Source organism: Hypomesus transpacificus, unplaced genomic scaffold (assembly GCF_021917145.1).
Source record: "Hypomesus transpacificus isolate Combined female unplaced genomic scaffold, fHypTra1 scaffold_443, whole genome shotgun sequence".
NCBI lineage: Eukaryota > Metazoa > Chordata > Actinopteri > Osmeriformes > Osmeridae > Hypomesus > Hypomesus transpacificus.
In genome coordinates, this window is record NW_025813960.1 from 23,124 (window position 1) to 39,835 (window position 16,712).

At 42.2% G+C, this 16,712-nt stretch overlaps 2 protein-coding genes across 2 annotated transcripts; one reads left to right on the plus strand and one right to left on the minus strand.

Annotated features, from left to right (window-relative positions):
* Positions 1–41: 41 nt before the first annotated feature.
* On the minus strand, positions 42–7,317 carry tram1 (translocation associated membrane protein 1). Its single transcript, XM_047016988.1, has 11 exons — positions 7,015–7,317; positions 5,889–5,952; positions 4,525–4,646; positions 4,184–4,300; positions 3,662–3,720; positions 3,461–3,545; positions 3,126–3,196; positions 2,782–2,886; positions 2,222–2,365; positions 1,648–1,799; positions 42–1,522 (listed from the first exon to the last, which is right to left on the minus strand). Exons 1-11 carry the CDS (start codon positions 7,135–7,137, stop codon positions 1,449–1,451), a joined length of 1,116 nt encoding a protein of 371 aa, XP_046872944.1. The 5' UTR covers positions 7,138–7,317; the 3' UTR covers positions 42–1,448.
* Positions 7,318–8,749: 1,432 nt separating this feature from the next.
* xkr9 (XK, Kell blood group complex subunit-related family, member 9) lies at positions 8,750–12,234 on the plus strand. The gene is made up of 5 exons (XM_047016990.1): positions 8,750–8,820; positions 8,935–9,053; positions 9,893–10,357; positions 10,791–11,002; positions 11,150–12,234. Exons 3-5 carry the CDS (start codon positions 10,041–10,043, stop codon positions 11,776–11,778), a joined length of 1,158 nt encoding a protein of 385 aa, XP_046872946.1. The 5' UTR covers positions 8,750–8,820; positions 8,935–9,053; positions 9,893–10,040; the 3' UTR covers positions 11,779–12,234.
* Positions 12,235–16,712: the final 4,478 nt, after the last annotated feature.

Consider the following 16,712-nt stretch of genomic DNA (forward strand, 5'->3'; position numbering starts at 1 on the left):
CCAGCCAATTTTTTACACAAAATTACAATACATATACGAACTTTTGTGAAAAGTATTTTAATGGCAAGTGAACATGTTAAAGATCACAAGGTGTGTTCATCCAAAGTCATGCTGAAAGCTCTCATTTGGCACATTCAGTGGAAGGAACGGAATAGGATTCTTTCATCACACTGTCCGTTGTTTTTACAACAAATTATATTCTTGTGGACAATTTAAAGGAGACAAACAAGCCTGGCCTTAGACAAACAGCAACCTTTATCTTGAGAAGATCAAAGACAGGTTACATTTAGCATGACCCCTTCTTAACCAATGGCAATTAGAAATCAACTCTGCAAACACCTGTTAGGAACAATCATTACAGCGTTACGTAGGTCTTAAAGAGGATCATCAGTGGACATCAGTGTGTTGAACACAGCAGGCAAAAATCAAATCAGCATTACCAAGGTAGAGAACTGGAATAATTCAGAACTATTCTACCTGTACTTTTCAACTTTGCACTACCCAGAATACAACACAGGGCAATGTTCAGTCCATATCCACATGCTTCCTCTGTGATCTCTTAGTGACTGGATTGGTGTGAGTCACTCTGTCCAACTCTAGTTTTCAAGATCAAGGTTTTTTTATTTCAATGATCTGAAAGGAGAAAGGCATGCATTATCCGCTTTCTGACTGAGCCACAGCCCATTCGAAAGATGACTTTCCACTACCTTTAAATGGATCCATGTACCTGACTGTTCTGACCACTATCTTCCATAGTTGGCATCTAAAGACATTACTAACCAAAGCAATATGATGGAACCACATAGCATACAGGTGTGTTACTCTCAGCAATCCTCCAGTAAAGGATATGAACAGAGTGTCCTTCCCGCTTCCAGAGTACTCTGTCTCCCATGCAGTCAAAAGCATCAACTAAAAAAAAACACAGGGCACTGAGTTCTGTGCTAGGAATGCTATAATAAGGATCAGTTTGAAAAGCCCTTTGCAAAAAGAAAAAGATTATCATCAAATTGTTATACAACAATCTAATATATATAGTATTCAAGACGATGCATGAAATGTTTTGACTGGGAAAACATTACTCAAACACTTAACGCTGTCATTCCTGAAATCTTACATCTGCACACCCTGTACAAAATAATTGGTATCAATAGGCACTTTTAAATATGTTCTTTTGTTTCATTTATACGCATTAAATTCCTTTTTTTTCTGGTTATGGCACAGCAGAGTCATGATTTAAAAATCAATAACACTGGAAGTTGGCGTCAAGCATATAAAGCTAAATGCATTTTGACTTTTGTAGTCCTGCTGGGAGTTACAGCCCTGTGAGAGAAATGCAGACAGTAGACAGAGCTGAAGGGTCACATGACTTGGATGACCAGGGTGGCAGGGTGGTCTTTGGGGGGGGTGGGTGGGGGGGGGTGCGGGCATGGGAAGGTAAAGCGGTGTGATTATGTCAACTTTTCCTTTCGCGCTCTTGGCGAATCCGCTCCGTTTGCACTGACGGATCCATTCACTCCATTTGCTGCAAATGACAAGAGGAAAAATAATACGAATTCAAGATAAACCCACTCTTCCTGGGAAAAACTTTACTTTTTTTTTGTAGCCATTCATGTTTACTTTAATGGTTAACTGAATCAGGGTTTGTACCTTTGTCTTTCTTTGACTTGCTCTTAGGCGCGGCAGGTTTCTTCTTCAGCGCCTGGGCCTGGCCATGCTCTCTCCACCGGCGCAGCTGGTAGTTGATGAATTTCCACATCATGAACGCCTGAGTGATGCAGATGGCGGCCAAAACAGTGATCCTGGACGAGGAAGGAGCAAGGTTAGCTATCAGTCTCAGAAAACAAAGTTAATCTAGCAGTGTTGAATAAACCTTTTCCAAATATCATTCAAATTTTCATTCATAAATATTTTCTAAAATCTCGGCTTAATCTAGCCCCCTAAACAAGCAGATAGGCATTTCCTGTTTCTATGAAGAACTATTTGTTGTACAGTGTGGTAATTCTAAAACTTTTACATTTTAGTCATTTAGCAGACGCTCTTATCCAGAGCGACTTCCAGTAAGTACAGGGACATTCCCCCTGAGGCAAGTAGGATGAAGTGCTTTGCCCAAGGACACGTAATTATGCACGGACAGGAATCGAACCGGCAACCTAGCCCAATTACCTAACCGCTCAGGCACCTGACCCCCTAACAAAACATAACTTGGTGCCCGCCCCCTTACCGGACAAAAAGCACGTTGAAGTTCCCTGCAGCCAGATCCAGACCCTGATGCTCCGCATTGGCAAGGCCAAAGCCCACGGTGAGGACAGACAGGGACAGGGTGAGCAGTCGCCCAAGGACAAACAGAAAGGCCCATATGGTGAACCTAGGACACACACACACAATAACAGAGAAACTTTCAAGACCCAGGCAGACTCTCTCTTCTTTACATATTGTACTCCCGTCTGTAGCCTTTGCAGGTAATACAACAGCATTTGTTTCTTACGTTTGGTTACAAGACTAGTAGACCCTATCGGGTTACTTAACAGTGGGATTGTGCAGAGATGCAACCAACCAGCCAGCCAAAAAACGATCTGTATATTTGTACAAAGCTGGAAGGTGGTGTGGCTTCCAATCCGGGAGACAGATTGCCGCTAAAAAGTGTTTTCCTCGTCTCGTTCATAATTTCTCAATTTTGTACATACTCTCCAGGACAGTGAAAATTCAGTTTCTGGCATATTATCTGTGCTTTTGCAAACACAGTAGTCAATTTAGGACACATTCCTAATCCACAAGACTCACCCTGTCTGTCTGTTCTCGTTGCTGAAGTAGACCAGGCGGGAGACATGGAAGAGCAGCTCCACAAAGTAGTGCAGCACCAGCAGGATCAGACCCAGCCGGTTGAGACTGAGCAACAGAACACGGCATCCATTAGCACCCTGAGTTACAGCCCACAGTCTCATTCTGATAGCTAAAAAAAGTTGGCCTTGGAAATTCTCTGCTTTTGAAAATGGAACACTCAAATCTTCTGTTTTACACTTCGAAGGAACAGACAGATTCACATTTTAACATGGGCTGCTTCTATCATCCACATCAAGCTCTGGAGCGCAAGACTGAGATGTTTGCTGGGGTGAAACTGCTCTTACTTCAGGACGTACGCTCCCACAATATGGACCAGGTAGAGAGAGATGTAGACGAGCTGGCGTGGAATGTCCTCCTGGACAGCAAAGACAGGGAAAGGCATGGAGAATGTTAAAGATGGCCTCAGGATTTAATGTACTAATGTCTCCACATTGTTTGCTTGTGTTTAAGCAAATTGTGAGCTAAAAAGGAAAATGGAAACAAGATCATTTCCTGTTTCGTTTTTTTTGTTTGTTTATCCTCAGAAGTCTGCCTTTCATTGTTATTGGTACAGTAAGGCTGCTTCCAATAAGATGCAGGTGTCTACCTGAAAAACAAACATATCACTTTGCACACTCACCTTCTTAGTCTTTTGGAAATACAGTTCAGGGAGAGCGTGAAGCCAATAGCCCAACTGACAAATGAAGTAAAACTTCATCTGGAACCTAGAGAATGACAAAAAATTATCAAGTAAAGTATATAAAGAAATAAAGAGAGTGATGTAAAACGACAGTTGGCCTCGGTTAGGACACAGCTTGGGAGGGCATGCGCTCATACTCACGGCATTAGGGTGTGAGGGTATCCCTCCCACAGTGTGACAGGATTGGACAGGAAGTTCTCCTGAAAAGGATCAAAGTGTTAAGCAGGAAGTCCTGACACAGGAAGAGGCAGGAAGGATACATATCTCCTCGACACCTCCCTCCTCAAGTTCATTTGTCCCAGGAGCTGGTGTATAGGTCTGCATGTCGGCAATCATGGTAGGAAGCAACAATCTTGTGTTGAAGTGACTCAATAATATAAACAAAATAAATGAGGATCATTTATGAATACTTATAATCTGTCAGCAAAGTAGACTTGTCAAGACATGTCTTCTGGTCAGTTTTTTGGAGATGGATTTTCTGCAACTATTTTCTGATTTCAATGTATGACACATCACTTGAAAGCTTACAATATGCACTTTCATAACCTGTAACAATCTGAAATAAGGACCAAAATAACAGCTCCTGTCGCATTTTGAGAGGGGAGGTGAGCACTGAGGGCGTAACTATGTTTCCAAGCTGGCATTGCAGAGTAAGAGACCTACTGAGAGCAGGATGCTGGTCCCCCAGCCAAAGGAGAACAGGTAGAAGGCACTGAGCTGGCCTGACTCGTTAAACTTGCTGTGCTTCGTCTTCGAGAAATGCATCTTCCTGTTGATCTTCTACATTAACAAACACAGGAAACGAGAGACGTTATCAAACACGCATCAGATTAGTTGGCGTGCACTCAATAAAGATGACTGACCTGAAAGGCTGCATGTTAAGACACTGAATTCTGAGTGTCTCAGCGTCTCTGAGTGATTTGTGTGTGTGTATGTGTGTGTGTGTGTATATGTGTGTGTGTGTGTGTGTGTATGTATATGTGTGTGTGTGTGTGTGTACTTACATCCAGGACATATTCCTGGATGATGGCATGCATGATGATGGCAACCAGCATATAGAAGAACACAGTGGCTAGGTCCTTGAGGCCATGGTGAAAGTGATTCACAGCAGTCTCATCAGGACCCTCTAAGAAACAGAGAAGCAAACACAAATTGAGCTATGTTTTGGTGGAACAAGCTGTGTGGGTGGTGGTGGGACTCGCTTATGGAAAGTGGTCAACTTAACCCTCAAACTAAACGCAGATTTAACTGAGTTAAATAAAGCTAGCCTTTTCAGTCATTTGAGAGCACTTGCTATTATGGTCATTTATCCTTAAAATGCCAGTGTTAATGAGTAACGGAGCTAGGCAAGAAGCTATCTTTCTCAGATAAGACGATATGCAGCTCAAGCAAAATCCACCACCTTTAAGCAGTCAATCAGCAGCTGGCCCGGGAATAGCTACACAAACATACAACTTAAAAACTGTTAAAAGCCACGCAACTATGATACAAGTTGGCAAAGAAACTGTTAACCTTGAGATGAGATTGGCTAGACTGGTGTAGTATACCTTAGCCTCAATTCACCCAGGACAACCTTGCCACAAGAGAAATGTATAAATCAGGCAGACTAAATATAGTGCTATGGAAACAGAAAATACGCCTAAAGAGAGGTTTGAGGGAGGCTGCATGAGTTGAGTTCCAGAAGAAAGGCTTCCAATTTAGATTTTTGGTCTCAGCAAACTGGTTCTTTGCAACACAGTTAAACTTGACCATAGTGGAGAATGATTTCATCTATTAACATGTAAACAAGCTACAGAACTAGAGTCCCTACACCAGAGTGCCAACTCTACAAACAGAACGTTTAAAGGGCCAGCTCACACCAAAATCAAAACTACACATGTTCCCTCTACAGTGCTATTTATGCTTCTAGATTGTTCTGGCACTCGTCTTGTGGTGCTAAAAGTACCATATTTCATGTTGGAACCATTTTCTTTCTACTGAACACCAGCCCAAGCCTCTCCTCCATAAGGATGCATGTTCCTTCTGTGCAGAGACACAGTTGGTGGGTGTAGTTCAGTAGGAATCAATAAGTTCCTACATGATACTGTTAACATCACAGGGTTTGTGGATAATCTTCAGTATGTGGGGTTATGATTTCTGGAAAGAGAGATTGCTGTTGAGTTTTGTGGCTATGATCACCACACGCCAAGTGCCAACTAGCTTCATTATATTTGAGAGAAGGCAGACATCTCTACAGCACACCAAAATAATCTACATGGATAAATGTAGCACTACGAGTAAGAGGTTTTTTTTATATTTTTTGGGTGTTAGGGTAAACTGTCCTTTTAACTGCAGCACTAGCCTAAATAGTTAAAGAAAATTTACTCACCATTTGCTGAGATAGTGACGTTGTATTGGACAGTTATGAAAAGGACTGCAACCTTCGAAGTCACCTGGACAAAGCCACAAGATAATATGTTTAAGGAGGGTGGAAACTAGGCAGTACATTTCATACATCGTCATAAACATGGGTATAACATTATTTTGTCATTGACGGGATTTCCTGCAAAATGTGGAGCAAAATGAGCAGTATAAATGTGAACAAAGTTTGATATTACTAATATTGAGTGAAAAAAAACCCATGGAAGAGGGTCTAAAACAACATACCAAGACTCATCTGGTCTGTCCTTCAAAAAGTCGAATAACAACTAAAACTGCATTTCCCATGATGCTTAACTTAATGCACGGCGCTGATTTCCAGCAAGGATGCTTTCCCACCAAACCAAAGTAAAAATAAAGAAGTAAATACAGTGGCAAAGGCAATAATGATTTGCAACCACAAACTGAAACATCTGGTTATTGTAAACATAAATCATTGCAAGGAAGAACAAAATAAGTCGTATCAATGGCAACTTTCGTTTTTCCAAGCATGCGGGTGTCTACGATGACAGCGCTCTGAATCGCTCTGTGATTGCCACGTAACACTTGATCTGCGCATAAAAGTGTCCACGCTGAAGTGTATTGCACAATTTCGTACCCACCGCATTTACTACAACCCACAACAATATAGCAATGTAATTGTTCACTGACAGATTAGTCATGGGTTGAATGCAAAATCGTTTAACGATTCACATTAACAAGTGGCTTGTCTGGAAGTGATCAGTAGGGAAGACTATGGGATGGCTGGCCAGTTGACCATCTGGCAACAGCGTTACATTTGTTTGTTTTTTCATCGAAAGAGACCATCGTACCTTAATAAAGAAATATGTGTATTCTCTGGTAGCACACTGATATGACCAACACGCATTAAAAACTTTGAAATTGTCAATAGAGGAAGTAGACTTCAGAAGAATTAGCGTTAGATCAGCCATGACCGTTTTAAGAGGCGAGTCAGACAGCAGGCGAGTCGGCATCATCTTCGCGTCTGGATACAATTAGCTAATACATTTGCCAGACTGTAGAAAACGGTTTTCGCAACTAGCCTACCATCTCACTCAACCTGTGGCTAGACTTACCTCAAACATCAGTCCGAGAAGGAAAACCATAGCAACACAAGAAACAATATCTGCATGGTTCTGGATGATAAACTCATGGCTCAGCACCGGCGGGTTCTTATTGGTCTTTTTCCGTATCCCCATCTTGATAGATTACAACTTTACTTTTACTGGTGCAACTAAAATACAACCAGATGTCCACGTATTCGGTATTGTTACAGTTCCGTCAGAAAATACTTAAGGCTCCTTCCTGCGTCTATCAGCCACGGGCCAGGGAGGCAGACAGAAATTGAATGGCGTGTCACTCTTCTTCTTGGGGGAGGTTCTAGCCGACGCGCTTCACAGAGAGAACAGTTTTAAGCACAAAACAAAACATTGCCTGTTCGATTTATCGCCCCCTTCATGTCTGGAGTACGTTATGTACTTCCTGTATAGGACAGGCGTCACGCTTAGGGTCATGGAGATCCTAGAGTTTTTTTTATGGAAGCAAATAAGTGACATGTTTTGAATTTATAACCTTGCAACACCTGGTTTTTAAAATTACAACGTCACTTTTAGCTCTCCAAAAAATACGTTAGCATATTTTTTTAAGACTACATTTACATAGTCAATGGTTCCTATTGTTTTGCCTTGCAATGCCATTGGATAAATGTGGTCTTTCAAAAAAGAAATGAGTAATTAGAGAGCTAAAAGTGTGTGTGTGTGTGTTGTAATTATACAACCAGGGGTCTTACAGGGTTAAAGGCATTGAATACTTAATATTGAAAACACCATCGAATTTGTTGGTTTTAAATTCTACTCTTAAAAATTGAAACATGAATGTATTCAATGTTTAAAAAAATTCACATCCAAAGATTCAAGGTTTGGAAATTCAGGTTGCTCAAATTCGAATGGTAAAATTCAGATCCCCCCCAAAAAAATTACTGTTCACTTTTGTAAGTGTGTACAAACTTTTTTTAGCATTGAAAACTATAATAAATTCATATTTCAATTTTTAAGAGGTGAATTCCAAAACCCCTTCATGATGACATCCAAATGTTGATTATTCGGACTATAAGACCTTCCTAAGGTCTTTTTCACTTCTTGGCAACTAAAACGTTTTTTTTTTATCTCGGTTTGTTTACCGCTTACCTTTGAACCGATTCATTTTATTCATGGGATTTGACCTTCTTTGTGACTTGATTTTTTTATATAAAACGGGGTATTCTGAAACTTTTGACAGGTAATGTATTGATTAGGATTTCCCTGCCAGAAAACCACCTCATACGCACAACCAAATAGCCTGGAATGATGGCCTCAGTCATTGGAACAATTTAAGGACATAGCATCTGATGTTTTTTGAAGAAGTCATGCAGGTCATGCCTGGTCTATGGGCACAACAACCTTATGACTGAAATAATACCTCAACCACAGTAGAAGGATGTAGCAAACAATGTGACCAAAGGCATGATAAGAAATGCTCACATTTCCAATCCATACCACAACTTCTCCTCTCCAACACTCATGACAAGCTGTGCTTTTTCTACCTTGTGATAGACAGGCAGAATCTCTCTCGCTTTCTGTCTCTGTCTTTCTATGTCTCTTTCTCTGTCTTTCAGTTTTTTTTGCGTGGTACTCAGTATTGAATAGGCTTCACATTGAAACCACTATGTCATACGGAAATTCCTATACCACACAGTTTGTACGCAAGATCAGCACAGGAAGTAACGATTACACACACATGACAGCTAACACTTCCCACATCTAGTAATCTATAAAGGAACTTGACAAATGTTAGGAATTTGTGTCCTGTACTTCCTGTGTGCGTGAGGTCATATCCCAAAAGAGGTAACAATGTGAATGTACAGTATTCGTGTTCACAGGAACATTCTACAGATAATTTAATCTGAGTCAGCACATACACACCTGTAATCTTTGGAAGTGTTATGTCATATGTTCCAGGTTGTTGGGTGTGTTTTTGAAAAGTAGGCTGTGGCTTTGTCACATGGATTAGAAGAAATGACAGCACAGAGAGAAGAACAGTCCTTGGCCACTCGAACACTCTCCTCTTTCACAGCCACGTAAGTATCAAGCCTTAAATTCCTGATTTTTGTACATTTATTTTCTTTTACACAATTCAACAATGCTTAAATTAGTTGCGAAACTATAAAATACAGATAAATATAGTAGGGTCCTAAAGTCTGAGACCACGGTGAATACTTAATGGAGGAATTGAAGTCTGAAAAAGTTGACAGTTGTTGATGTTATTGATAACATAGGTTATCAGGTTTTGCACAAACTTGTGTCATTGGAGTCCACGCTGTCATTGAAGCAAAAGGGGAACATACCAAAAGATATTCAAGAATGTGTGTACATTTTGTAAAAATTAAACTTTCCCTTAAAATTGTTAAGCTGAGGTTTTGTGATAGAGATGAAAGTATTACATCAAAAAAGCACAATAATTGCTAATACAAATACAATATGATCCTACTGTTTATGGATGAAGTAAAACATGCATGGGGCTACATTAGTATTTAGTTAAAAATAGTATTTTTCTGGTCCAACAGATGTATTAAACAGGTAGATTTTGAGGGCTAGAAGTGACTGTATTTATGTTCAGGAAAATAGAACGATCATGTGCTGTTGCATTAGAAGCTTATGTAACTGTTCAGGGAATTAGGTTTTTATTGTCCTTGATAGACAGCTGATTCATCATATGTCAGACTGTGTATTGAAGGTGTGCTAACCTATCTGTTACAATTCAAGAGTTCATGACAAGCAAGGTGTACAGATATGTATCGCTGCTGTAAAACACTGTCACACTGCAGTGTCAATTCTCTCTAATGTCATATTGATGTGAAACAATTCACAGAATCTGCGGTTGCCTAACTGCACTTCACTGAGTGTTGTTTTGTTACAGGAAATGAACCAGCCTTCGCAAATAACTATTGGATCTGCCTGGACAACATGGTATTTCCCAGAACAGAGATTTAAATGAGGACTTCAGCTGCTAAAAGAACCTCAGCCAACGCGTTCCATCAAAACCTCATTCCCTCATAGCTGCTGAGATGATCTCTTCAGAGTCTCAATACACTAAACTGCGATGGATATGCACCGTTATTGGACTAGTGCTTTACTTGGTGGATGTTGGGACCGACATTGTATTAGGAATTACTTATTTTATAGCCAGAGACTTTGTCTGGTCTGGACTCACTCTTCTTTTTATGCTGCTTGGAGCAGTAAGCACACAGATATTCAGCTACGCGTGGTACAGGGACGATATGAGGAACGTCCTGATCAACCCTGATGGGAACAGTAGGATATCTGGAATGTCCAAATGTGGACTAACTCTGCTCCACTTATCAGGCATGGGTGTCTTCACCAGGTAAGTTCTTGAGAAAGAAATGTACTTTACCTGTTATCTTAAAGGACATAGAGTTCCAAAGAAGATGGGTTGATGCAAACCCGGATGTTAATTTTAAAAGGCATTGAAAGCATGTTGGATATGGTGGTGGAAACGTATTCTGCATTCCACAGACAGGATTTACAACAAATTTTACCTTTGAGTATGTAATTATATGGTGTGCGTTGACGTAAGAGTCTCTGGTTGACTTACGTGTCACTATTATTTTTTTTTGCTTGATCATTTGTGTTTATCTATCAGATCTGTCTGCCCGTCTGTTTGCCTGCCTGCCTGCCTGCCTGCCTGTCTGTCTGTTTGTCTGTCTGTCTTCTGCTTGCTTGCCTATACCTGCCTGCTGCTTCAGTGTGTGTAAGTGTACACAGCATGTACTGTATCATGTCTGTCTATCCTTTAGGTATTATCACCTGCTGAAGAAGGGTTACCGTGCTGTTTGGTCGAAACCATCTGACAACATTATCGATGAGAAGGACCAGAGACTACGACTGTTTGGTCTTGCCACCGATCTGAGCATGCTCAAACTGTTTGAGACTTTCTTGGAGAGTGTTCCTCAGTTGCTTCTTCAGCTCTACATCATTCTGGGACACGACTACAGGTCCATCACACAGTGTGAGTGTCTGTGTATGTGTCGGTGTGTGTCTGTGTCTGTGATTTTACGTGTTTTGGTGCATGTATGGCAATCTGCCTGTCTGTCTGTCCGTCCGTCCGATTATCAGGTGGTAGTCATGGTCCTGACTGACACATCTCCTTCCCCAGATGTGTCCCTGGTGGGCTCGTTTGTCAACATCACCTGGTCCATTGTGGACTACCGGCGCTGTCTCCGCAGATCCCTGACCCACGTCAACGAGATGCCCTCCGGCCTGCCCTTGGCTGTCTACATGCTCTACAAGCTCCTGACTATCACCTCACACATCCTGAGCTACACCCTCCTCCTGGTGCTGAACATCTACAGCACCATAGCCATGCTCATCATCTGGACCCTGGGGACAATGTGGGCCTTTTGGCTCCAGACTAACTTCTGTACATCCAAAGGTTTGGAGTATCTCTACAGGGCTATCGTAGGAGTCATCCTCACCTTCACCTTCTTCAACGTTAAAGGCCAACACACTAGATCAGCCATGTGTGTGTACTACGTGCTTCACGTTCTGGTCAACCTGTCTGCTCCGGTGCTGCTGATGCTGCTGCAGCCTGAGGTCAAGGACACGGAGTACTTCTGTCCCGTCACGCTGTTGATCGAGGTAACTACCGTTCTGGGGCTGTTGTGTTTGGTGGTCTACTACACCCTCCTGCACCCCAGAGAGAACCCGCGGCAGTCTGACGAGGTGGATGGGCAATACATGGAGCCGCGCTCCGTGGAGAGGATGACTCGTTTCTTGCAGCCTTGAGTTTCGTCTCACTGTGAGTCTTTACGTAGAAGGATTAACTGACTGCTTCAGCGGTCTGTCAACTGCTGCTAAACTCCCCTGATGTTCCAGTTGGTGAACAGGACTTAGTGTGAATCTGTTTCTCTATGTTTCTTCTCAAAGTATTATGTTTCCTCACGTGGATTTAGTTTGGGTTAACCCAACACCCGTTCTAATCAGCTGACCAAGTGACATTTTAGCTTATTGGTTTTTCTCACGTCTGCACCACGTGACTATTCCCATGACTGTTCTCATGATTATTCTAACGCTCTGCTGGTCAAAGTCCCCGTTTGTTTCGCATCCTACTTTCCCAGGCTGCTACAAGGTTTACTGTCTGCAACACATACTACCGCCACCAGGTGGCACTGTTGTCTTTGAGTATAATTTATTCTGTTGCATCCTCGCAAACTCCCTTTGTAAGTACTAACAAAGACTAATTATTAATAGTAATAAATAAAATAATATATTTTAGTATTTGCATTCATTTATTTTCCTTATTGCTTCATTATTTTATTTATTTGCACTCATGTCTTCTTTACTGTGTATACACTCCCTGTTGTGTGGTCACATCATGTGTCTACGGAGATTTAATGTGTGCCACTGCCCGCTACAAAATGAGCAATAATGGGTGGATGAAGGCAAGGGAGGAGAAGGGCTTGGTGAATATATAATATACCCTCTAATATTAGACTACACCATTTCTAACAACTAAGTAACTACAATTATTTAATGTAATATTACAATTACTTAATGTAATATTTGAAAAATAAGTCAATCAAGTTTACTATTTACTATCTAGTGTCTCAATACTCAATACGATAACAGATAATACCTTCACCCTGTGAACCCTTAACCCTCATCACGAAAAGGAAAAACATGAGTCATTTGAAAGCTAATCAGAAAAAACAAACCTGCCCTAGTTTTGTTTTGACTACCATAAGACAAATATTGGGTGAGCCAAGTAAGACAGCTGAACCCGGTTTTTCCTGCTAAGACTCGAGCTTCGAAGGCTGAAGTTTGGGCGAGGGTTGGGGCTGAGGCTGAGGCTTGAGAGGCTGAGGCCGGAACTGAGGTAAAAGAGGCTGACTGCGTGCTGCCTGGCTCCAGAATGAGCTCACCTTTGAGGAATGCTGACAAACCACAGGGTCTTTAAACGGAAGTTGACATTCTCAAATTAGCATAGGCTTTTTTTGGGGGGGGCCAAATGTGTTTATTTAAAATGTGAGCTTTTTGTTTCATCAAACAGCTGTCCTCTGTCAAAGTCACTGTAAAATTAGACGTTTAAATGACGAAAGGTGCTGGAGAAAAGATGAACTCCTGCCAGGTTGCTATGAGACACACACTAGTTCCAGAGTAGACCCCTAAAAACCTCCAACAGACGACAGGCCTAAACTTCCTTCCTCCCCTCACTTCATGAAAATCTTCCACTTGCTTTCAGGTTAATAATAGGTAAAGCCGCAAGTTGTGTAAATCCAGGCCAAACATGGCAAGATAGCGACTTGGATCGGAGCATGGCCGTAACAGCTCCACACCTGCGAGGAGTATCCTGTCTGTAGCTCTTCATTAGAGAGAGAAAATAAAAGACTCCTTCCCCTCCAGATGATGGATGCTCCCCTTTCAGCATGTACTGTATGTTTCTGTGATATCAGGAGGCTAATGCGTTATAAAACTGCCAGGAGAACTTTTATTGGGAGGAGAAGAGGCGTGTGTCCGGGACAGGGGCTCCCTGCTCTTTCTCAAGTCCGTTCCTGTGAAGGTCTTGAAATGCGCCAAGCAACGCTCCCGCTAAGGCCAGCACCAGTCGTCACAACCCATCCACAGGGAAGTGTTGAGTAAAGCATAGCCTCACTTGCTCCCTCGGAAAACAAGCAGGGAACTCTGGTGTCGACAGCAACTCAGTCATTTCCACTCCTCGCTGTGAGAGCTAAATACCCCGTAATCTCCGACTGAGATCTTACTCTCTGGTGTACTTCTAGAGCTGCTGGACGGAGTGAAAATCTGAGATTTTTTTGTTTGTTTGAAATCTCTGATGATTCACCCCGACAGGTTGACAGGAATGCCAAATGGTTTTATTTCTGCGCCATGTGGCTTCATTGAGCTCGGGAACCTAGAGAGTTACAGCTTTGACCCCAGTCAGGCAGGTTCTTTATCTTCTTCTCAAACTAAGGACTGATGTGATAAGCAATCTCTTTCTACTCTACAGGGGACTTGTTCTAAGGTCGTTGAAAATCAACAACAGATCCTGACAGGTTAAGATTGATGGCCTGACAACATCTTCCACAAATAATGATCCACTCATAAGCAACTCCCCTTCACTGTCTTTAATTGATTAGCTGGACTGTGATTGGCATCCAGGGTTTAACTGAACTATCCCTAACAACCACCAGTCTCTGGCTACTTCCTAACCATCTCTCTCTCATTGCTTTGCACCAAATCTTATCTCTTTGTTTTCCATCACCATTTCCTGTAAAATCCGGTCAAGAGCAGGGCATTCCTGGCACACGGCATACCCACAATTTGTACAGACACAATAAACCCGGCGAGGTGGGCTGTTCTTAATTAGGGTTTCAAAGTCCATATAAACCATGATTAATGAAGCCCTGAGATGCAGTATGTCTTTAATTATTTTGACTTGACTGCGGGAGCGCGGGCCTCGGACGCATTAGCGGCATGGGCGATCTGAACACGTCCGCCGGGCTAGGTTCTGACGTGGGGGCTTTGCCTCACTTCCAGAGAATTCCGCAGATTTGGAAGATGTGTGTGTGTGTTTGTGTGTGTGTGTGTGTGTGTGTGGGAGTTGAGGAAAGGGGTTGGGGGGGGCTGGCACACTCCCCGGTCCAATGGCACCAAAGTTTCTTTAATCACAGCACACACGCCAACAAATTAATTTGGGCAGTGACAGATTGGAGAGCGAACAGAGGCTAATTCGATACAGTTGGTTTGTGTGTGTGATCAAAGACTGTCACTACATTACCCAAGAAGGTTTTGTAAATAAAGTACTTATGCAATGACGAAGGAATAGTATTGCTTGCCTTTTTCTTTACATAATGGCATTACATAGGTCTTGCTACAGTAATTAGTCACACAGCACAAGAATAGTAATGCTTTTCGCTGTATGGGACTGCTCGCACCTAGATATGTTCAAAAGAAATATAAAGATGGACATGACCAGACCCTGACAAGTGTGTACCTGGCTGTCCACTGTCATAAGTGTGGTCCCACCTAGGATTCTCCATCAAGGGCACGTCACTAAGCCCCACTAACGTGGAGGTAGGCCAGATCGTGGACTCTCCATCACATTAATTGTCCTGTTGGAGGTTTATTAAGGTGCTCACACACACACACACACACACACACACAATATTCTGTAATTCAGAGGACATGGGATAAGAGACCTGAAATCACTGTAGTGCTGGTGGAGATAGATTATGATCTCATCCAGCCAGGAATTTCAGCGTGGTTAGACCCACATAGACCTATATCCCAGACAAGCACCTCACCGTTCATTTACCAAATTGATTCAGAAGTACAGAGCCAAGTACATGTCTAACGAATACTAAACAGATTACTTTTTTATGACCAAGCTTTATTATTACAAACTAATTACCAATGCCCAATTTTCAGCTTGATAAAGTGTATTAAAGCAATTCATTAATGATTCCATGACTTAATGTGCAGACTGGATGCCAACCCAAACTCACAATGTGTTATTTCAGGTTGATTTGAATAACAGGTCTTAAACAAGGTAATTGAATGATTGTGACCTTGTGCATAGAAACAGCAGGACTCGACCGCTGGTCTTTCTAAGACTATACCTAATTTTTGTAGCCAAAGGGGATTCAATCACTCTGAGACTGTCCACTGAGGCCCTAGAGCCTTGTGTTATTTCACAGTGGCCGCTGACAGTACGGATGTAGAGCTTGGAACCCCAGTGGAATTGGACTTCAAAGCTCACGGAACGGTAACCAAATAAAGAACACGGGCCACTCTGCATCCAGTCTAAGTTCTCCAGGACACATAGAAGAGAACAGTTCCGGGAGAAGAGAAGCTCATTTGTATAATCCTAATTAGGGCCAGGTGGTTTTGTGTTTCACAGTCATGGTCAATCAGAGAGGCCTCACCAGGCCGACCCTGCTTGGTCTCATCCCTTCCTGGACCTGTCTCACCCACAACTGTCTCACTGTCCAATTCTATCACAGATAAAAAACAGAAGCTATGTTTGTGTTGGGCATACTCCCATTGCACACAGAATGATGGATTGTGGAGTGGTTCTGTTTATTTATGCTGGTTCAGGCTGAGGGATATATGCAGAGGGGTTTCATGCATACCCATGTATAGTCCATACAATCAGCCGGAAAATAAAATTGCATATTATGAATGAGCAATGGGCTGACAACATACACATTCACAATGTCCTGGGCTGATACATAAACTTGCTTGCACACACACACACACACGCACAAAAGCAGACACACACACACACACCAGAAAGGGGAAGCCTGTCTTGATTAACCTGGTGAGGGAAGCCAAACATGTTTTTCCTTTTACATCATAGTTTATTCCCAGAATAGCCAACCTATGGAAGCCATCCATCCAAGTGTGTCTGTCGTTTCAAATGTACACCACATCGTCACTTCATGAGCAACAACCTGGAACTGTCATGGGATGAACATCATAGCACGCACATTCCTATTGGCCTGTGATGTTTCTCGACAGAAAAACAGGAAGAGCAAAACATATTCCTACATGATAACACAGTGCAACTGCATAATACAGACATATAGTGGAGCTGAATGAACTTGACAGAGGTTAGAATGATTGGTTAGGAAGCAGCTCACGACCATACGATCCTGGCGAGACGAACCACAGTCTGTGGAGATGGTTGATGGAGATGAAAGAGAGGAATCATAAACTGA

Excerpts from the sequence above, each read along its gene's own strand:
- tram1 (XM_047016988.1), bottom strand. The coding sequence starts at position 7,137 with ATGGGGATACGGAAAAAGACCAATAAGAACCCGCCGGTGCTGAGCCAT. Across the intron at positions 2,887-3,125 it reads GTGGGAGCGTACGTCCTGAA|TCTCAACCGGCTGGGTCTGA; the intron begins GTAAGAGCAGTT and ends TCTGTTGCTCAG. Across the intron at positions 2,366-2,781 it reads AACGAGAACAGACAGACAGG|GTTCACCATATGGGCCTTTC; the intron begins GTGAGTCTTGTG and ends TGTGTGTCCTAG.
- xkr9 (XM_047016990.1), top strand. The coding sequence starts at position 10,041 with ATGATCTCTTCAGAGTCTCAATACACTAAACTGCGATGGATATGCACC. Across the intron at positions 10,358-10,790 it reads GGCATGGGTGTCTTCACCAG|GTATTATCACCTGCTGAAGA; the intron begins GTAAGTTCTTGA and ends TCTATCCTTTAG. Across the intron at positions 11,003-11,149 it reads CTACAGGTCCATCACACAGT|ATGTGTCCCTGGTGGGCTCG; the intron begins GTGAGTGTCTGT and ends CTCCTTCCCCAG.